Source organism: Borostomias antarcticus, assembly GCF_949987555.1.
Source record: "Borostomias antarcticus genome assembly, chromosome: 22".
Classification (NCBI taxonomy): domain Eukaryota; kingdom Metazoa; phylum Chordata; class Actinopteri; order Stomiiformes; family Stomiidae; genus Borostomias; species Borostomias antarcticus.
Genome location: NC_140255.1, coordinates 19516313 through 19539687, shown reverse-complemented (window position 1 = coordinate 19539687; position 23375 = coordinate 19516313). Strand labels below are relative to the sequence as shown.

Genomic DNA, 23375 nt, shown 5'->3' with positions numbered 1-23375 from the left:
GACACCTGCTGTAAAGAACAGTGATGAACTCAAATTGTGCCGTCAGACAAACGCCTGTTGTGTCCCAACGGTGGCTGCATTTCCAGTGATGAACTGGAACATGTAAACGTGAAAATTAGACCAAAAAAAGTGTATACTGTGCTGGTGGCAATCCATGGTGACAAGTAACAACCTTGAATCCCTGTGGCTAAGAGACAGTGACAGAACAGCTCACAAAGTAATAGTTTGGTGAAAGTGAATTACATCCATGGTTTTTCAGTTTGTGGTTGATGTAGCTGGTGCAAAAAGTCAGCTCTCAAAAACAAAAAAAGCAATAAAATCTGGGAAAATTACTTAAAATAAGCACAATTATTGCCAACCGAACAAGAAATATCGTCAGATAAACAAGCAGATCTTGCCTTGATTTGAGATCTTTCATCTTAGATTTGCATTTTTTGTAGTGATTCACAAATATCTATACAAAAAAAGCATCCTCTCCACCTCCAGCACTGAAAACCCAGTAAAGCGGTTTGTGTGACAGAAGGGATGTGAATTCCTCATGGCGCCGAGTTAAGTTGGCGTGAAATTTCATGAGCATTTTCTCTCTTATCCTATTTTAGAATATTGAGAATGAAACACTCATTGGACTTCACCTGTCTTTCCCTCGAAGCTGCCTAGAGCTCACTCAACACTCAGCTGCCTAGAGCTCACTCAACACTCAGCTGCCTAGAGCTCACTCAACACTCAGCTGCCTAGAGCTCACTCAACACTCAGCTTGGCTGAACACAGCGCTACTCCCAGGTCATTTGTGGCCCTACATGTGTAAACCCCGGAGTCGGCAGGAACCAGGTGAGCCAGGACCAGTGTACACAGGCCATCCTCCTCATACTCCATGGTGATCCTGGAAGACTCCTCCACAGGCTTGTCACCCTGAAGCCACTCCACATCTGGTTCTGGGTAACCTGCAATGAAGGAAAGGGGTACGAGGGAAAGACACGAGGTTTTGCTATACTGAATTGAATTTGATCTACACATCCAAAAGGAGTTAATAGTTTTCAGCACGGCAGCTATGCAACGTTGGCGCTTGACTTCAGCTCTTTCCTTGCTGACATTTCACACGGTTCAGGGGTATTTAACGTTGCAGAAACATGACGTCATGTTTCAGTTCAGTGTGGGGTGGAAGTGCTGCCCTGCTGGGCGAGGAGAGAGTGGCACAGGGTCTTACCCCGAACACGGCAAGCCAGGTGGGCTGTGGCGCCCCTGGCCAGGGTGAGGTCCTCCAGGGTCTGCTGGAAGTGAGGCTCACCCTTCAGCTGCTGCTCCAGGGACTGGATGGCTTTCTCTGCATCAGGGCTCCAGCAGCCCTCTGATGGGGACAGAGAACAGAGTTTTAGTGGTGCGGTTCACGTTAAGTCTGTAATCAAACAGGAGTAAGGGTTTTTGTTGCTTCAGCCCTACTCTAGCCTGACTCACCGGATGTAGATTTTGAGGATATGCCTTTTCATTAGTTTATTACTGCCCAACCAGTGGCGGCGAAATCTGCTCCACCCAATCAGATTCAATCCAGACTGTAACAACTTAGCAACCACCCCACTGAAGACGATTGTGACTGGTTTAAAGAAATACTGCGTTTTCCCCCCCTATCTCTGAATAGTAATGAGTCCACCCAGACCTTTTTCCATCAATCAATCAATCAATCAAAGCTTTATTTGTATAGCGCATCATTCATAACACAATGCGCTTTACAGAGAACAATGGAGGTGGGCATACGACCCACTCTCTACATATTCCAGTGGTGGCACACTGTAAACGAAGTGTGGAGATAGGTCTGGCTATGCGAGACTAGCGCTACTCTCATGAAAATCTGTCATGGTTTGAAAAATTCATCGATGGTGTGTGTACACATCTTACCTTCTCCAGGGCTGGCAGGAGAGTCTGGTCTGTTAGCGCCGAGGGCCAAACGCTTCAGCGCCATTACAGCTTTACCAGTTTTCTATTGGTTTGGAGAAAAACAGAAACCCTCTGATTGGACAGTGTCATGCAACTAATATTCAGTAAGGTGTGGTGCTGTACTCTAATGAAGAGACTAGGATGGGACATTCAGTCACAGGTGCGCTACCTTCCATTTGCGTCTGGCCAGGAAGAGCTTCATCTTGTCCTTTCTGAGGTACTTTGTGGGCTGCTGGTTCATGGTGAAGGAGGCTATCCAGGGGTGGGCTAGAGCCTCGTCACACGACACCCGGCGTCTAAGAGACGAGGAAGGATGAATAAGTGGGAGATCTGTCTGTCTATCTACGCACAGACAAACACGATCAAATCCATCATTAGATTTGAATCGTGCTACAGTAGGAGTGGAGGCATGCAGAGCAACATGGAACTTGAAACACGCTCTCTGTAGGTGATAAGAACCTCATATCCTTCTGGAGCAGGGAACTGATGAATTCCTTCGCCTGGTCAGAGATGTCCCCAAAGCTCTCCTTGGTGAACTCGTAGTAGGCGGCGGTCACCAGGGCCAGCGTGTCGGTCGTGTCGGTACCCTGGAACGGACTGTCCCCACTCAGCCTGCGAGGGAGGGGAAGAGTGGGGACAGTGGGGGAAATTGGGGCAGGGCTATCCGGGGCTCAGCTCCGGCACATATAGGTTCACAAACGTCATCAGCTGGAGCTCAACCCAGGTACATGATCAATATTTATATTTTTCTCTAATAATATAATAAAAAAATCTCTGTCTATATTGTTAAAAGAATGCAGCCATTTCATGTTCACCATTAAAATAACAATCACAAAAACAACATTTCCTATTTATGAAGTAGTATAAAGCTCCACCATCACTACTACCTCTTAGATTTCAAAGCATTGGATTGGTGTAAGACAGGTTTAGGGCAAGTTTCGACTGTTTTTCTGTGTAAACGGATCCTGTTTGGATTCTGTAAAGGATGCAACCTTTCTCCCGACCTTCCCCAGTGAAAACAATGACCATGACATAAGCAGATAGAGGCACACATCCCCTGCAGTGACTAATCGTTCCCAGATTACTCCCAAGGACTGAAGGAAGGGATGTGGCATGCAGAGAGTTCACACGGGGCCTGAGTTGAACACTGGTGCTGCGTTTGTTTCCCGTTATGCTCCACAATGTTAATAATCATGGCGGATCATGGGCCAGTAGGAGCAGGAGGCCTCCAGCTTACATCCCAACGAAAGCAAATCAACAACCTGAGATCCAAATCAACTATATCGATTCAGAAATCCAAATCCATCGTAAGCGACAGTGAAACATATCCGGTTCGGGTCCGGCCCGTTGACTCACAATATGAAACAGATGACTCCGATGCTCCACATGTCGGACTTCAGGCCGACTGGGTCGAAGGCGATGACCTCAGGGGACACAAACTCCGCCGTTCCTTGCATCACCCTCAGGTCAGGTTCTGTATATCACAGAGGAAACAGGTTTACAGGTAACAATAGTATCCCTGTAGACGTGATGCCATGTGGTTTACAATTTGGTCATTTAGCTTCAGGCTTTTATCGTGTAGCCATGTGGTTGTCATCTATGTCATTATAGCTGCAGCCTGCGGGATATAATGGTCAAACCCCTTCCTGTTTATAAAGCCCCTGCCCCCTGTGACAACATGTGTCTACTCTGGGAATTACACAGAAGAGACGTGATCCAAAGATAACATGCTGGAATTGTTTTTAAAGAAGTTGTGAGCTTGTAGGCCATCCCTTTTCACTTGTAGCCATTTCAGATAGAAGTGCATCAAATTATCTCCCTTCAGCCTCCTTCACATGAAGTCAGTTGAAATTAAACATTCAAGAAATCTATTTTTCAAGGCGACGTCCAACTCATGAACCTCTTAATTTGAAATCAAATTCAATGCTTTGCATGCAGCACCATTCTGTTGTGTCAAGTTTTACAAGGAAATCACATGAACTCATCACTTCTTTCTGTCCCTAGCCGCCGCCACACACACACACACACACACACACACACACACGCACACGCACACGCACACGCACACGCACACGCACACGCACACGCACACGCACACGCACACACACACACACACACACACACACACACACACACACACACACACACGCACACACCTAGTTTATGGGCCAGGCCAAAGTCGATGATCTTGATGCGGGTTCCGGTGGTGTCCACACACACGATGTTCTCAGGCTTCAGGTCCAGGTGGATGATGTTCTGTTGGTGGACGTACTGAATCCCCTCCAGGATCTGCTGCATGTAGTGAGTGCTGGTGGGCTCGGTGTGCTCAAAGTCATCGGCCACAATGCGCTCAAAGAGCTCCCCACCGGCAATGCTGAAAGACGCACACACACAGTTTCAAAATAAAACCCAGTCCATCTACAAGAACTGAAACTATTTTGATATGTATCTGGACAACCTTTTCAACTGGATTAACGGTGATGTAGATAATGTAGACCAATCATTAAAAAATTAAAAAACATGCATGCATATATATATATACACACACACACATATACATATAGCCTACATATATATATATATATATATATATATATATTCCACAGAGCTTTTAGAAAGGTACGGACTAAAAGTATTGCTTCCCCCCCCCCAAAAAAATACTGATTATGAATTTATCATTTGAAACATGTTGACGGGTCCACAATGAACGCTGTGTTCATCTCAGCCTGAGATGTCTGGTTTGGTTCCCACCTCTAACAAGGCTGAGCCGATAGTATTCTGTCGTTGGTACCATGTAGGATCTGTCAGGAATAGCCTTGTTAGTGTCGTTTAAAAAATAAAAAAAGATTTGCCTACATCAAAATGTTATCTATGACACCTTTAATGTTCAGTGTTTTTTGTCAATGGGTCTGGATAGGAACTGGATAGCTGTGTGACGGAACCCCATGAGGGTCAGATGCTCAAAGCTGTGCATTATCCTTCCACAAATCAGTTTGACACCTTAGGAGTGGGGGCGGGGGCAAAGGTTTTTCCACGTTTTTAAATCACTAGTGACAAAGCGGTTTGGTTGGCTGTACAGTACAGTAGGCCTACTTACAATTCCATCACCATGACGGTCTTAAAGCGGGCGCCATACGCCCCGTAACACTGGACCAGTTTGGGGTGGTGGAGCGAGTTCATCAGCTCGATCTCTCGACGCGCGGCCGCCCTGTCCTTGGACGCGCGGCCCTTGTAGAACTTTCCAGCACACACCTGCCCAGTCTCCTTGTGAGTCAGCCGAAACACTTCGGCGAACCCACCCCTACAAGGAAACAGAAAAGACCACTGGTATGAGAAACATCCGGGGGGGGGGGGGGGGGGCTATAGGCCTACATGATCAATAGCAATGATCAACAACAAAAGGCAGAGAGAAGCACCAGTATTATTCATCAATCGGACTGCACATATCGGCCTCTACCTTAACGGACGCTTAACAATGGCCTCTCATTCACCCGTTTGCTCGCTCGCGTCAGGAATAGCTGTGTTAGTGTTGTTTATGTTTGTCTACATGAAAATGTTATCTATAGCACCTTTAATGTTTTTGTCTATGGGTTTGGATAGGAGCTGGATAGCCGTGTGACAGAACCCCAATCGAGGGTTAGATGGTATACTGACGAGCGACACGGTGAGTGACACCTATAACATGAAAATGGAGAAATGTTGAGAGAATCCCAGCATAACCATTACTTACCCCCCCAGCTTCTCAAGGACGTTGTAATGGTCCTTCACTTTGTGGGTGGTGTCAACGGTAACTTTGTGTGTGGCGTCAACGGTAACCGTCACAGGACTGTCTTCTTCTCTTCCTCCTTCAAATACAAACATACACAGCTTCATGAAGAGAACAAACACGGAAAGCAACCATGAAGTGTTTAAATGAAAGAAAGAAAACGACAGACCAAAAAACAACAGGCCATAAGCACCCGTAAAAGATACGAATATGTTTGACCCGTCTAACCTGTAGCTTCCATCTTGACGGAGTCCGACGCCTCACTTGGCTCACTGACCCCCGCGGCGTTGCAGGCCCTGACGCGGAAGCGGCTCCCCCCCAGGGGCTCCAGGCCCGCGTGCACCCGGTACGAGGTGTCCTTACAGAGGGTCGTGACTTCAGTCCAGTCGCCAGGCTCCTCGGGGCCTTCTCGTCTGACCTCCACTACGTAACCGGTGATGGCGCTGCCGCCGTCGTAGCCGGGGCTGATCCAGGACAGGATCAGAGACTCAGAGGAGAGCTGGGAGATGACGGGCTGAGAAGCTGGAGGGTGAGGGCAGTCTGAAGGCATGGATAAAAGAAGCTTGCAAGTTATTACACTTACTGTCAGAATCTTAAATGCAACGTTTCTCTTTGACAAAACCCATAGATGTTTTTTATTAATCAATCAATTATTTTTATTGAGGAAATCCATAGATGGTTTATTGGCTACCACGCTACATTTACATTGATGTGGAAACTGATAGGTTGATTAATGTGCATTGTCCCTTCTTTTAAATAAAATAAACAAACAAACAAAGCCATGTCAGTGTATGTAGCCAGTTTAAAGCTCTTCCAACCCCTTTTAGACAAAAACCTGTCAGCCAGCAGCTTAACCCTGAGAAAGGTTGCTGAAGATGTGAAAAGGATTTTGAGGTTGATTTTGCAACAGGAAACAGCCTTCAGTCGTCACATGTACCTATGACGTTGAGCCTTCAGTCGTCACATGTACCTATGACGTTGAGCCTTCAGTCGTCACATGTACCTATGACGTTGGGCCTTCAGTCGTCACATGTACCTATGACGTTGGGCCTTCAGTCGTCACATGTACCTATGACGTTGAGCCTTCAGTCGTCACATGTACCTATGACGTTGAGCCTTCAGTCGTCACATGTACCTATGACGTTGAGCCTTCAGTCGTCACATGTACCTATGACGTTGAGCCTTCAGTCGTCACATGTACCTATGACGTTGAGCGTGACCGTGTGTCGAGCCACGCCCTTTGGATTCTGCACCACGATGGTGTAGGAGCCCGCGTCGTCCTGACAAGCCGGGGATATCCTCACATGACTCTCCGTCTCACTGCTCACTACGCTGGTCCGCGGGCCGTCCAGAACCACCTAGGAGGCCAGGAGTAGTAGTAGCATCTTTTAGATACTTCACCATCCGACCTTGCATCCGACATTGCACTCTCCATCCTTGACATACGGACTCTCACATCTACAGTAACAACATTCAGCAGACAAATATTGTGAAATCAATGACTTCTCAATAACTGGGTGTTAATGTGACTAGACTACAGACCAATACAAGGAGGGAAGTATTCAGTGTTCAAGTATTAACAGCTGCCAGCGCTGTATAGAAATCTTAAATTATGATCTCATACCCTTTGGTGGAAACTTTGTTATTGTATACCTCAGGGTTCACAATTCCAGTTGTGTGACAAAAAGCTATGTCCACTCCATACGGAACAGGACCAATCCCTACAAACATATATCCTCGAGTAAAAACCAAACCCAGTCTCCTGTACCGTGTCTTTATTGTGGATCCAGCAGGAGGCCACAGGAACACAGAAGCTAGTGAAGACGCAGCGTAGTACGGCCTCGTCTCCAGCCCGCACCTCCACCTGCTCCGGGGGATCCAGGAACAACGGAGGCCCCGCTGTGAACCGCAGAGACGTTACTGAATCATTAGCTGTGTTCGGAATCGCTCCCTATTCACTATATAGTGCACTATATACAGTAGGGCGTCAGCCATTTTGTTTGCAGTGTCCGAATTCTCCACGGAATTTTCGTTCCCTATATAGTCCACTATTTATTACCCACAATTCACCTTGATTTGCAGGGAACAGTGCATGTACCCTACATTTTCACCGTTCCCTAGGTAGTTCACTACATGGTGAACCCTATATAGGGAATAGGGAGTGAGGGAACGAGGGAGCGATTCCGAACACAGCTATTGTGTCATGTGGAGCAAGATGGCAGCTGCACATATATACACAAAATACATTTGAAATGTGTTGTGACTGATAGTATTCATAGTAGGTGATTTTGCTAACTGTTCTTGGCTGGGAAAACACCTAATGAATTTATTTTGTTATGAGGCAAACAAATTCAAAAACACATAGGTAGAGTCTTGGAACTGAAGTTATCATAAGATATTTAGACATGATAGTACTTCTACTGCATTAAGTCCTGGAGTAATTCTGAATTAAAACAGAAGCATAGTCAATAGTTGATGGAACCACCTACCCTTTTCAGTGGTAACTCTTCTTTTTGGGGTGATATCTGATGAGAGACGGGAGGAATTGCCAAGGTGCTCTGGATTAGACAGGTATGCTGAGTAATGAGAAGACCAATCAACCTAGGGGCGGTTTGCTAGTAATCACCAATTAATTGCAACTTCCAACAGCTGATGGTCGTTAACTTCATACACAAGCCACGATGTGTAATTTATTTCCCCTAAAATCTGACAATTGACAAATAAGATATTTGAAGGTATTTGGTGTGTGTCTACAGTATGTGTATGCATGCAAGTGTGTGTGTTTGTGTGCTTTCATATTCAAAGAAAAGTTGATATACCCGTTAGAAGAAATTATTTTAGTCGTTATGCAAGATAATGTCTTCAGAAGTACCAGCAACTCTACAGCGAGAACTATCCAGCTAACAAGACAACACCAATAATCAACTGTAAATGACCCACAGAGCCACTGTTCACCAGCTGCTGTGAGACCAGCCTTACCTGCTGTGAGACCAGCCTTACCTGCTGTGAGACCAGCCTTACCTGCTGTGAGACCAGCCTTACCTGTGGATGCATGTTCGAGCTCCCCGCTTCCCTGAGCAGCACTCGTGCTCTCAGGTCCACTCCCTAGCCCCCTGACCACATGTCGAGCTGCAGCGGGCTTGATATATATATAGAAAGTGGACACAAAGGTCTTCTTAGGGCCTCTATCACCACCCAGCTCCATCTACAAATCAGTGACAAACCCAACCGGAGGTCAACCAGGACCCTAACAAATATATACCTCTCAAGACACACACATATCTGGAGCCAATCACAGAATGACACATGACTGAGACCACTCATTTTGAACAGAGGGCATTCTTCAGGTATCTGACTCTGATAACAAGAGAAGATTATGGAGATTACCCTCAAACCCTAAGCAGAGATGACTGTGGTCTCACATGATCATCCCCCAGCTGTAAACATTTCATATTGACACAATCAGAGGACTTAAGCTACATGATTAAGAAAAGTGGTGCAAGCAGAACATTGATCAAATAAATATTACCTGTCTCTTTCAGTTCACACCATCTGAGTCCAGCTGCTACAGCAGATATTTCTCTTACACCTCACCTCCTACTCTCAAGCCCACCACAGGAAACTGCTAGTGTTATCAGAGCCAATTAGGAGTCTAGCCACTCCCTCTTCCACAACAAAGAGAGAGAGAGAGAGAGAGAGAGAGAGAGGACAACAAACAGAAAGTGACATGACTGAGAAAGACTGTTGAAAAACAACTTTCACAACGTACCTACCGTACATACAACCTTGTTGGTGTCCTTCACCAAATCAACATCGACCACATTCGTCAATGGGTTCCCTCATCCCTCACCATGACGATTATCACAGCAAGTCAACATGATTTCCACACGTCGACCCTGGTGTACACACACTCCAACCAGGGCCAGACTTCCTTGTGCTGTATGTGCGACTGACGTTTGTCAAACCTTCAATTACACAAATGACATCGCAAGAATCTAGGAGAGCAAGTGTAACCACTTTCTGTATTCGTCGACCTACAGTAGATAACAAAAACAGGAAATTGTTACTCATTCGTGATTATTCTTACATTTGAGTATTCCTTTGTTGGAGGAACTCTGTTGTGTACTTTGGTATGTGTCGAGTATATGGTCATGTTTCTAGGCGTATGGTCATTGCAAATGTTGACAAGCTAAAGACACGATTGAAACATATTGTTGTACTTGTGAATCCCTTCTCTGCTTTTTCTAGGTGTGTTTCTAAGGTGTGATCTCACTGAATGAGGAGACTGGTGGCTAATGTCCCTCACAGAGTCTCACAATTGACTAAGTTACTGAGTAACTTCAGCAAATGTATGATAGAAATCTGTCTCTCCAGCCAGTCTCTAAGTACAGTGCTGTGTATTGTTGAAGAGAAGACCAAACATGTCCAAATATGTCCACAAAAGAAAGGCCGAACGTTTAATGGGGTGTTAGCCTACTTACTTTTTCACAGCACTGTAGACCTACACTTACATTATAAAGTTTCCCACGGACACAAGGAGAATTGTAAGATGAGAACAAAACAAATAGTTTTTCACTATTACTCTAAAGGCTGCAGTCGTTCCAACTAAAACATCATCAATGATTGCGTGTATTACTAACCAAATCAGCAACATGTCTGTAGGGAAAACAGAACAGCAGGACGTGGTCCAGTACACACACTTAAGTAGTCCCATGTGGTGAAGCTGGGACATACGGTACCGTTTAGCTCACAAACACGTCTGCTTGTGAAAAAGCATGGTGATAAATGGCTATAGGCTCTGTTGTAGCACAGTCTGCTCACTGTAGGCTTGGCCAGCTACCTCACGCTCTCTGCTGTGAAGACGCTGAGAACACGCCTCACTGAGACGGTGTGTTCTAGTATAAGTCTGCACTGACTGAAACCATATGAAAAGTGAACAAGCTATAAGAATACACGCCTACTGTGCATGTAGGCTTTTGTATACCAAAGAAATGGCACCTAAAAATAGACTGTATATAAAAGGATGCTGGATGGAGTTGGCCATCACAGGCCTGAAAATGACCCCATCCATGGGAAATGAGCATCATGTATCAATGTATATGTGTCTCTTCGTTACAGAACGAAATGTAATCCATGTAACCTACTCACATACCTCGAGAATGACATAATTAAAGTAATCACAGTCTAACACTCAACGTCATAGCTGCGCCCCTTCCCTCTTGACCACACTAATTATCTTCATCAGAAGGAAATAACACAAAGTCTTAACAAATTCCTCAGAAAACAGGAAAAGCATAGAGCGGGAAGGGCAGTGTTATCTTTCTCCAACTGGGCATTTGAACCATGTTGATGGTTCTGCATCCTGTGTTGGTTCCCATGAACCCCTTCAACGATACGGGAGCTCTGGCTAGACGCCTGTCAGGGGGCCTCAGTCCACCACTAAAGCCTCTTCTTCACTGCTAATTCAGCTACTGAATTTAGTTGCACTTTTAGTAGCTTCATATTTTTAGACTAGCTTTGCTTGTGTTGTAGAATAAGATCCTCCATTCATTTTTTGTACTTCGTCTCAGGACAGAAAAATCCCCCCCATTCACTGTCAAAGGGGGGAATTGAAACGGCCATATCTTGACATGGGAAGATCACAGAGACGCAGGGTTGGGACTGGCATAAAGCTCTCGACCTAACGAATGCAGGAATACCAAACATCTTCTCCTCGCACGCACGTGCCCGCGTTCAGAGCCACGGAATACATTTATGGGCTGAGGTCTGTGCTCTCCGAGCACCATTTCTAGTTTGAGAAGTGGTCATCAGGTAAACAAAAAAAATCTAAATACCAAAATCTAAATTGTTGTTTTAATGGGAAAGAATGTTGGCTTTCAGAGCAAGGGGGGCGCGATTGAAGTTCAGCTGCAACGGAACCCAATAACCCTTAACCCTTAACCCTTAACCCTGTAGCATGGAGGGCAGGTCTCCGGGCCGCAGCATGTTCCTGCAGCCGCTCCAGCTCCAGGTGTAGGTGGAGAAGGTGTCGGGGAAGAAGGCCCTGTGGCCCAGCGGTCGGCAGTAGGCCTGCAGGGACCCCCAGGAGGTCCAGGCGTCACGCTGCTTGTACTGCGTCAGCGTCTTCAGGTACGTGTTTAGACCCTCTTTGGACTGGAATGAGAGGTAATTATAGAGAGGGGGGGCGGGGGGTTAGGGTTGGGGGTTGGGGGGGGGGGGTAGAGATTGAAATAAATAGAGGATTAGAGGGGAGAAGGAGGGACAAAAGATAGAGGGGGAGAAAAGGGGGCAGAGAGATACAGAGCACATTCACTCCAAGTATGTGATGTGTTACTGTAGGTAGAATGTTGGCCTGGAACCTTCTATCACTGCGCCGGATGCTGGAGGTGATGCTACCTTGTGTCGTATCTGGTTGATGTCGTCGTAGGTGAGACGCTCTCTGTCCTTCACCTGCAGGTCCACCTTGATCTGGACCGGAGTGATCATGTCTTTCGTCTCCTTCCCAGGGTGCTTGACAGACAACTATGCATAGAGGAAGGATAGAGGGAAGGAGAGAGAGAGAGAGAGAGAGAGAGAGAGAGAGAGAGAGAGAGATACATATACACATCTATTTTTCAAACCTTTATATTACATATACACAGTAGGTTCTGTTATATATTACACTTGATGAGTGATATATTACTTGTCTTATGCGCTCCTCTATCTCCACGGTCTTCCGGGTCTTGGCAGACTGAGTCTGAGTTGCTACTCGGAGGGGCTTCTTGGTGACTCTCTTGTCCATGGTGACCTTTGACTTCACGTTCAGACTGGGACGCATGGAATAGGGGCTCGTTGATGGAGCTAATAAATAATAGATTAAAAAAAGTTTACTTCAACAACTCTTCAATCAGTTCAACTTGATTACAAGTGAGTACTTTTATGCAAGAAATATGTTACATTGTAATATTTGTGTATTACAAGTATGAACACTTAATACAGTAAAATTATGAAATATATATTGGAAAAATAAATTAGGAAACATATACATGTGAGCAGAAAGGTTCATGGGTCTTTTTGACACATCTCTGAGATGTGTTGACAACGTCGGCCGGGCGTCTCACCGTGGGGTTCGATGTATTTCATCAGCTGTTTGGGCTGCAGCCCCACCACGTGCGCTCCCTTGGCGTAGTACGTGATCACATGACCACGGTCTTTAACTGCCTGTGGTGCCGCCCGCCAAACCTGACTCAGCGATTTCTTATGGTAGTACCTGGACGGAGGTCCACAAGAGGCTGAAAATATCTGGCTACACGTGAACCCTAGGGTTCTCTGTGTCGGAGACAGATACTAGCCAACTGAACCAGGTCATTTGCTTAAGGAACTGATCTAATACTTAAAAATTATATTCTATTTGTAGTCGAAGCAAGGCTTACACTAAAGGATTTGTATTTGCTAGACTACCTGACTATCTCTCCAGTGGCAGAGCTTGGAATGAGGCCAGCATTCAGCATCTTGTTTAGGGCCTTGTAGAACGCTGTGTCCATCACCTCCACGACCTGGGAGGGGTCTGGAGGCTCAGCTATGGGGGGATTGAGGTGGGGGGAGGGGTATGGGGGGGGGGGGGAGAGAGAGAGAGAGAGAGAGAGAGAGAGAGAGAGAGAGAAAGAGAGCATATTAAGTCGCTTATCAAATAGGAGCGGCGATGTGGATGTACATAGACTCTTGTCTCAATCCCAAATAGAGTCCTTTACCTTTCATACACCTGGCGAACTTCTGACTGTCTGTCATCAAAGACAGGAAGTCTTGAAACCCCACCTTGCCGTCCCCTGAAAAGCAAAGAAGACCAGTCAATGACATCAGTGTGTTGTCTCTTGTCTTGTGATCATTACCTCTAAAGATACAAGACACTCTCCTAATCTACTTTCATGTAAAACACCTATGCGCATGCACCCACACACACACACGCACGCACACAACACACTGTAAGGCTCATACTGTTTCCACCAGGAAGTTTTTCATGTTCATTGGCCAACCTACCGTCGTAATCTGCCCTCTGCAGACAAGCCTCTGTCTGTTGGGCGCTGAGCCTGATATCCACAGTGTCCAGTAAGGAGGAGAGGCCGACTGCATCGATGTTGCCCTGACAGTTGGTGGCAAACAGTTCAAAGACTGCCTGGAATGCTATGAAAAAGAACATTAAACAACTTAATTTTGTAGTGTAAACTAGAGGAGACTGCAGGATATACAGTACAAATGTCTGTGTGTTATCTGTGTAATGGGAGTCACACACTACATCAGAGCTACACCGTCTCTAACCTTCAACCTGAGCATCCGTTAGAGGTTCCTCTGCAGCCATGGTGGCCAAATCTTCCAGATGACCGATACCCCTGTGGTCAGACAAAGCTCAAAAGGGCCAATGTCCTCAACGTACTTAAAAATTCACAGATCCTGAAATAACATGTTGCGGGCAACAATACACTTTCTCCGTCCCTCCCCCAAACTCTGCCTATGCCTGTCACTCACAACGAATCCAGCACTTCCTCCAAGTCTTGTGGGCTGCTGTCAGACTCTTTGCATTTGGCGGGAGAATCTCTCTGGCTCCGCCTTCTCTGGTTCTTCACACCAGACACACCGTTGGCGTCCGTGGTTTCTGGCGGTGGCTGCCGCTTCCAGAAAATCTTTCCATTCTTGGGGTCTCTGTCTCTGGGCTCTGTGTCTCTCCTGCCTCCATGTCCTCCAGGGTTGTTGGGACCCTAAAACACGAAGGGTGGATTTGACATGATTCCATTGTATATGTCTTTCTTAATGATCAAATAACTCAAATATGCGAGGTGTTTTTTTATTCTTCTTTTCTGTAGGCCACGTATGGTTGCCCCATAACCACTGACAGGTCTGACTTTGTTTCATCCCTTGCTACTAACCTTCCTTCTGCCTGCTGGAGCTCTTCTCATTGTTGTATTTGATGAACAGAACTGTTTCAGGTGTGCTCACATGGCCTGTATTGACACTGCATAAAGATTGGAGTATGATTATTAATGTCAAAGCTGACAAAATGACAGAATGGCCTAACTGTAAGGTAATCGTGACGTTGATAGTATTTCTGTTAAGCGTAGTTCAGAGATATTGAGCAAGGTTTTCCCATCCTCACTGTCAAAGCTGTTATGTAGTAGCCTATACTCCACTTTTATAGCTTAAGAGGCCAGCATCCTACTTTTAATACACAATGTTTATATCTCTGAATTACACTAAATGGAGATGGAACCATCAAATTCTAAGGTGACGCATATCCTTAGAAGAAATATATCATTTCAAACAAATACCATGCACATGATATAACAAGACCATAGGCCAACTGGGAGATAAATAAGAAAGACACAATCAACTCTAAATTTACATCAACTTAAGGGGTGCCGCTAGAAATTATGGGCCCTATGAAACAATAATATACCCCCAACCCCCAAGTCATGACCTTATCATAATAAAAAATAATAATATTTGTGTATGAGGGCACCTGTCAGTGCACGGCCTTGGAATCGTCCCCCCCACCACCAGTCTTACGACTCCACTGCCTATAGCCTACTAACCGTCAGACTTTGCCATTGTGTTTTCTAGAATTGAGAGAGCAAAGAAGCAGGAGCAGAGCCAGCTTCGGTTCCTTCGATATAGGCTATACTCTCTGGTTAGAAGTCGGGTCAATAATAATCCTACAATTTCGAGTGACTGCGGCCAAAAGCATTACGCAGCAATTTAACTGTGACGTCAACCAAATAAAAGTGCGCGGTTGACGACACGTGAAAAAAGTGTCTGATAAAATATTCCCCCAAACTACCGTTGGACATGGAAATGTGCTCATTCATGTAGGCCTATGTCCCCTCGCCTGATAGTCAAATGAGGGTATTTGCCTATAGATGCTCTTTCTTTCTCAACATCATTCATCCACACGCCTCAGTGTGCATTCCACAGAATAGAGAAGAACGTTTTTCTCTTGTGTTGTGACGTTTTGAAAGGAAAACAGTTTAATTTAGGCTAGGCTACTCTTTACATTTAACCTCTTGAGATTTATTAGCCTATACTTGTCACAAAGATGATACCAATTGGTCGCATAAAGAGCTGTTTCATTTTCTTCAATGCACTTTTCTTGGTAAGTGATGATTTTTTGTTGTTGCTTGAATTGAAATTAAAATAGCCCACTTAAATAAAAGGCATAGCACTGTATCCTACATGTAGCCTATATCATTTGACATCGTTGAAACATCCTTAAAGGGATAGTGTGCTATTTTGTACATTCAGCCCTATTTGTGGTCTGTCTACCATGAACCTGAAACATAGAGCCCATAATTATACTGATCGTTCCAGTATTGAGCTAGCTGCAGTTTTTCTGCAGGCTCTCACTGGGTTACAATGGAAGTCAATGGGGCACCCGTAACTGCGTTGGAAGAGCTACTAAAAATATGTAAAAATATTTTCCGAGACGGGAAGCACAGGGTTTAATCTCATCAGTCTCGGTATACTCTCCTGTGAAATGCATCGCAATCCAATTTTTACATGTTTGACGTGAGTTGGACATAGTCTTCCGTGGGAGCAGCGAAAACAAGCGCCAGGGGAATGCTCCCTGGACACATTTCAATAGCCTATGCCAAAAAATCCAGCCAGAATTTTGGACAATAAACACAGCCTAATAATATAATTGTGTGTCTTTTTCAGGTTTTTAAATCAGTGATTTTCTATGCTTGTTTTACAGGGATCAGGTATTGGCCTCATTATCATTGGAGCAATGTCACACACTACCTACTTGGAAATAGCAACTTTCACAGGTAGCACTCTCTCCCACACCGCTGTACTGTTAATTGTAGTGGGCGTTTTTATCGCTGTCATCTCCTTCTTGGGCTGCGTTGGGGCATGGACGAACAGCAGCCCATTACTGGCCTCAGTGAGTGACTTAAGATCTATCTAACGTAGCCTAATGGCTAGCCCCATATGTGACGTCATGCCGCTTCGCTAATATAGCGTCACACCTCCTTCCCATAAGAGAAAGGAGGTAAACCGTGTTCCAGGGCACTTCTTACCCATTTCCAAACATCATATCTCAAATGTGAAGGTATCCACATGCTCCTACGGATGTCTGTAACAAAAATGATAGGACGGCGTGAAATAACCGTTTAAATCCGATTCTTTGACAGACTGTGACTGTCTGTGTTTCTTCTTGTGATTTTCTTGCATTACTGGCAGTTACTGAGTATCGGGCACCGAGTAAGGAGGTGTGATGCTATATTAGCGAAGCATATATACATATAGCGTCACGTATGGGGTTACCTAATAGCCGACGTTTTGTGTAGACATTGTCTGTGTATAGTAGCTTATGCAGTGAAGACATGATGTGCCACTAACACTGTGTTTTATAACTTCACGGTGCAGTTCACTGGTATCCTTATGGTGATTATCAGCATTGAGATTGTAGCTGGGATTGCCCTTTACGTCCTCCGTACTAAGGTGAGACAATTCAGTTACACATTATCAAGAAGGGATTTCCTCGACAGTCCCCCCAGTATCCAACAAGGAGGCTCTACAAGTGGCCAGGGTGATTTCAGTCAGGGGAATTAAATAGTACTGTCCTATGCTGCCCCTTGCAGGTGAATGACACAATCAACAAGAAAGCACAGTCCGTGATCGACAAATACAGCATGAAGGACAGAGCTACCATTGATGATATTCAGGAAGAGGTGACCCGATAACGAAAGTTTGTATCTGTGTCAATAAAGTATTTGCCCTCTTAATTTGCTAATCTACGTCGCTCAGTGTCTGTGTGCTTCATTGCAGTTTGACTGTTGTGGTGCTGAGGGCTACACAGACTGGTTGAACAGTACGGGCTGGGACAACCCAAACGCTGTCCCGGACTCCTGCTGTGTGGTGGAGAAGGAGGACTGTGGTCAGGTTGTCAGTTCATCCAACATTTACCAGAGGGTCAGTGGACCAACACATGCACATACCCTAGCCTGTATGCACACACAAAGACACACATACACACCACATATGCATGCTTGACAATGTGCTAGGCTACAGCAGACTACAACACAATAGTCATGATTTTGATGATTTCATCCACGTTCAGTCGTTCTGTAAGTGTGCCTCTTCTGTTGGTGAGACTTGCTGTTCTTCCTCAGGGTTGCACCTGGGCTCTGAAACGCTACCTGCTGAAGCACTTGGTCTGGATTGCTGCTGCCTGCATCGGCCTTGGGATCACGGAGGTAAACCAGAGAAATCTGTCTATTGTATCATCATTTGAACACTCAGAGGCGGTCAGCCTCGTCTGTCAGTACATTCTAAGTCAGTGACCCGTTTCTTTTGTCCCAAAGGTCTTTGGAGTACTGCTTGGAGTGAGCCTCTTAGTAGACTTGAAGCGCAGAAATTATGAAAATATGAACTGAAGCTCTCAATCCAGACTCACTTTTGTCTTGTTTGAACACATTTTGTTTGTTTTTGTGCATGGCTGTAAGCCAGCGCACCATAGATATAGCATTTTTCGGGTTGTCCCTCCCTCCCTCCCTCCCTCCCTCCCTCCCTCCCTCCTTCCTTCCCTCTTTCCCTCCATCCCGTTGTTGACCCGCATTTCTATTTGATTCCCAGTTGAGCACGAGCTTGTGTTTTAACTTTAGCCACGACCTTTCTTCCTCTCCTCTCTGCCCCCTTTTTCAGACGGATGGGAGAGATCCCATGGGAATAAAACATTCTTTTTTATTTTTAAGGAAATGTACAGTCTGTTTTGCAGATGAATTAACTGTGTCAAACTGATTGCAGAAACTGGGTGACCAATTAAGTGACCAATTACAAGTCCCATTGATATACTAGACTTGTGCTTGCTGTTATGTTTCTCTGTGTATGCAACTCTGTGTTTTGTTTTCTGCTCCTCCTGCTCCCAGCACACCAAAATAAAAACACTTACATCCCGCATTTTCAAGTTCCTCGGTAGTGTAGTGGAAAAAACGCCCGACTCCCATGTGGAAGATCATGGGTTCGATTCCTGGTTGAGCATGAGCCTGTTTGATTTTTAACTTTAGCCACGACCTTTCTTCCTCTCCTCTCTCAGAAACTGGGTGACCAATTACAAGTCCCATTGATATACTAGACTTGTGCTTACTGTTATGTTTCTGTGTGTATGCAACTGTGTGTTTTGTTTTCTGCTCCTCCTGTTCTCGGTCCCACTCCCTGATTCCTGAGTGGATCCAGTTATAATTATTTGCAGCAAAATAGCTAACGTTACAGGAATCATCAGTGTAACTGCTTTAGCCACTGACCGCTACCATTAATATTATGGAAGCTGCTGCTAGTTGTTGTGAGCTCATGAGCTAACTGGCTATCCCACTCTTATTGTGCTGGATTAGCATTGGAAGCATTGGAACTGATGTGTCCAGGCGACAAGACCCATCTTAATTTATCAGACATTATTTCATGTCATTTCAATTCACAGCTATTTCAGTGGCATGACTAGCTTCCGTCCTACCAGTCCTGAACAGAAACAAGCCAGCCACGCACATAAGCCAGGCTTGACCTGGCCTGGTTTGCATTCTAAAACTAAGATGAATGAAATACTATGTATCTTACATCAGAATGTAGACTACTCTAAGTTGCTGTTCCCTTAGTGTCCCCCATGCTGTCCCAAAAAACAACAAGTGAGTATAGCAAGCTAGCTATTCTAGCAAGTGGCTAACATGTTAGCTTGCCTCACACATTCACGTTAGCTAACACGTTCTAAAGAGGCAACACTGCCTATGCAATTATCTTTTTTTTCTGTTTATTTCTCACATGAATGAGTATATTGTATCAACTAAACAAACAAATAATTCTTCAATTTCCACATCATCATCATCATCATCAACCACGATCAAAAAGGAGCAGGATAAAGATAAAATCGTATTTTTACCTGCTACCTTACTCAAATGAGCATAGCATTGCTTAATGGTCAGCCCATTCCACCAACAAGTATATAAAACTATGCTAAATGCTTTCTCAATATTTTTGGACTGCTGCATCTCTTGAACTTCACTTGAATTTAACTTTAACTCAGATGTTCCTTCTGGCCATTGACATCTAGCCATCTCTCTCTCTCTCTCTCTCTTGCCGTGAACATTACACAACCTTCTTTTTGGGAGAATGTATTCAAACAAAAATGCATTAAAATGACTCACACATTTACATCATCAATAGTGGGTGTGAATTTGCAGGGGAAACTGCTACGTAATACAGCAATAACTGAAGAAACGAAATATTTTCCTACACTACCGTGAGTAGAACTACATCTCCCGGGGATCCTGACAGGAAGTAAGTCCAACTAGAATATCAGTCCGTCCCTGTGAGCAAGCATGATAGCATGAGTTACGCCAGAAGCATGGTATACTTACCAGTTCATCGGTCTTGAAAAGTAGGGAATGCAGATTTTATTTTTTTGGCCGTTACGATCATATATCAAAACCAAGGTGAGACTTATTATTTTGGTATATCACCTTAAGTAGAGTCACACGTCCTACATGCTATCTAGCTATTGGGGTGATGCTAACCAGGCGAACCAGGTTACATTGATCCAGTAAAACTATTTGTTTCTAGCTATGATAATCTAACTGTTAACTGAATAAATTCAGCGATGCAACTACCAACAGTAGAAAATAAGCTTGAACATTGAGGCACAGAGGTTGGTTGTGTTTGTGTTATCTCTCTGGTTCATTAAATGCGAATGTCAAATGCATTTGTAAACAAATGGTCTTCTGCTTCCCCAAATAAGATCTCCAACCACCTCTGCTGCGCCCTCCTGGGCAGTATGTCCGAGGATCTGGTAAAGCGTGTGAAGGACTTGGAGGGAGAGCTGGAGAGGCTCAAAACACAACTGAAGGAGAAGGTTAGTCCCGGCGATGAGATGGAGATGACTAGCGAACCCGGTGCACAGGGGAAATCCAACCAGCCAGGAACTGGCAGTGGCAGAAAAAAGGGAAAGAAGCGGGGTCAAGAGCGGCCATTTGACTTTTCTTCCCACCCTCGACGTCATGTTGCCCTCCGCTTGGCCTACCTGGGATGGACCTATCAAGGCTTTGCCGTTCAGGACAACACTGACAACACAGTCGAAGCAAGGCTGTTTGAGGCTCTTCTGAAGACCAGGCTGATCCAAGACAGGCAGAGCTCCAACTATCACCGGTGTGGACGCACTGACAAGGGGGTCAGTGCCTTTTCTCAGGTCAGTTCACCACACCGCTGGTTGATAGTCTTACTGATGTCTTCTTGTAGCTGCAGTGGTCACCTTTGTATTTCCACATCCAGTGTGGCTTGGATCTTATCCTTCACAATGTTAGGACGACCAAAATTCCACATTTCACTGTGACTACACCGTACATTACATGTGACAAATAAAGGAATCTTGGATCATTAATCTTGGTTCTTAGTCTAAACTAATCTTGTGTTATTTCTCTTAGGTCATATCCATAGATTTGCGCTCCACTCAGTTTTGCGGAGGCTTAGGTGTGACCCTCCCAACTGTCGTCGGCACTGGAGCCAAGACCAAAGCAGATTCAGTGGAGCTCCCTTACGTGAAGATGCTGAACAGAGTCCTGCCTCAGGACATCAGGATCCTCGACTGGGCACCGGTGGCGGAGGGATTCAGCGCGCGCTTCGACTGTCAGTCCAGAACCTACCGGTACTACTTTCCCAGTGGAGCTCTGAACGTGGCATTGATGGCAGAGGCAGCCAGACGGTGAGTGGAGCCACATCAGTCAAATGTCTTAGATCTTAGATCAATGAAGGAAAATGTTTTGTCTCTTTAGAGGCAGGTGAGATGCGGATGTAAGCGTAGCTTATTTACGCCATGTTAACGACAGGGAAAACGCTGCACTGCTTTGTTGTCTGAGCAGCACAATTTAAAACGTGGTCATGGCTCAGTAACTTCACCATCTCCTGTTTCGCCCCGGCAGCTACGAGGGCACCCATGACTTCCGCAACATCTGCAAGATGGACGTCGGTAACGGCGTTCTGCAGTTCCAGAGGACCATCCTCTCTGCGACTATCCAGCCTGTCGAGCCACACGACGCGTCCATCAGCACAGACCCATACGACCTGTTTGTGTTCGAGGTCAAAGGACTGGCCTTCCTCTATCACCAGGTGTGACTATACTCCTGTTCTACTGAGGGATGTTCACTTGATTGTTACAAAATAAAGGCAGTAATAACACAGCAACATTGGTGATGTACAGTATATCATTAAACATTCCTACTATGTGAATGTGTTTGGCACAACCAGAGAGTTATACTTTCAGTTGAAGTCAGTTTAGGTTACATTTGGTTGTGCGCTGTGCTGCAGAGGTCAGTCAGAAGTGTCCTCATCGGGTGGTTAAATTGCTCCCTCCCAATAGGTGCGTTGCATGATGGCTGTCCTGCTCCTCATTGGACAGAAGTTGGAGAGCCCAGAGATAATAGATCAGCTGTTGGATGTTGACAACAATCCCAGAAAACCCCAATACAGGTGTGATTGGTTGTACATAACCTTAACACACACACACACACACACACAAGAGGAAAAGCATGCAGAACCCAAGGTGCTGTGCTACTGTACCTACACTATGAAGTAAGATAGTTATGGGTCAAAGCTGTACTGCAGTCATAGAACATAAACGATCCCACTCCTCTTGCAGCATGGCGGTGGACTTCCCCCTGGTGCTGTACGACTGCCATTTTGAGGGGCTGCTCTGGCGCGAGGAGGCTGAGGAGGTGAGCCACGCCCTGGCCACGCTGCAGCAGCACTGGACCCAGAGTGCCGTCAAGACCCAGGTCCTCCGCGGGATGGTCCAGGGCCTGGAGCGCTCAGGTGAGTCGTTCGGTCCGGTAGGAAATGATCTTAGATTAAGGTCCTCTCGGGTAATTGAGGTACTCTATATGCTATCACAATGACTCTAGCAAGTTTTTTCTAGCGATTTGTAGTTCATTTTTATTCTGGTCTGTGCGACTTTCTTGTCCTCTGCTGCTGTAATGCTATGTCCCCCCGGGGAGTCGGGTTCGGCTGTTTCCCAGAGGTATGTCCTGTCCACATGTCGAAGTCTCCTTGAGGAGAAACCCAAATTGCTCCCAACGGCACTCTGCATGGCAGCTGCCACCATTGGTGTGTGAATGTGTGTGTGAATGGGTGAATGACAGGCCATTGTAAAGTGCTTTGGATAAAAGAGCAATATGCAGTCCATTTACCAATTACCATTTACTGTATGTGTACTGTAACTGCGCGTTGGAAGTTCACACAATACCTAATAATTACGGTGATTTGACAATTAACAGTGATTAATTACAGTGATGTGACAATAAACAGACTTGATTTGACTTACTGTATCTTGTGTCGGTCCGCAGGCGGAGCTCCATCTACCCATTGTTGGCTTATGGAGGGGACCAGGCAGAGGAACTACAGACCTTTACTAGAGCGTCCGCGCTGTGAGAGCCTGGAGTCCAGGATAGAGCACTTTGTAAAAAGGGGCAGGCTGGAGCGAGAAGAAGGAGAAAATGGAGGTGAACTGGTACACAAGGGAAAACGGTCCAAGCATTACCACAATTCACCCAGTCTGTCAGTCGCCCAAGAAGCGTCGCCCTCGAATGACGGCACGAATGAGAAACAGCAACATTAATTACCGGTGACATCGACGTTGGACTGAATTAATTTCTTCGTACTTTTGATTGTTTAATTG

The 23375-nt window shown here is 45.4% G+C and overlaps 3 protein-coding genes across 3 annotated transcripts in view; 2 read left to right on the top strand and 1 right to left on the bottom strand.

Moving 5' to 3' along the window:
• The window catches only part of LOC311323906 (uncharacterized protein), a 571429-nt gene that overhangs the window by 107800 nt on the left and 440254 nt on the right, over positions 1–23375 (top strand). The window lies entirely within an intron of this gene.
• On the bottom strand, positions 639–8900 carry LOC311324150 (myosin light chain kinase, smooth muscle-like; the record flags this gene model as incomplete). Its single annotated transcript, XM_084456556.1, has 13 exons — positions 639–941; positions 1205–1345; positions 1891–1972; positions 2099–2225; positions 2389–2541; positions 3286–3403; positions 4086–4303; positions 5027–5230; positions 5660–5774; positions 5924–6235; positions 6897–7053; positions 7464–7594; positions 8738–8900. 13 exons carry the CDS (start codon positions 8898–8900, stop codon positions 739–741), a joined length of 2124 nt encoding a protein of 707 aa, XP_084312682.1. The 3' UTR covers positions 639–738.
• Positions 20050–23315, top strand: pus3 (pseudouridylate synthase 3; the record flags this gene model as incomplete). The annotated part of the gene is made up of 7 exons (XM_084456555.1): positions 20050–20145; positions 20448–20894; positions 21130–21407; positions 21625–21811; positions 22062–22171; positions 22341–22513; positions 23044–23315. Exons 1-7 carry the CDS (start codon positions 20098–20100, stop codon positions 23313–23315), a joined length of 1515 nt encoding a protein of 504 aa, XP_084312681.1. The 5' UTR covers positions 20050–20097.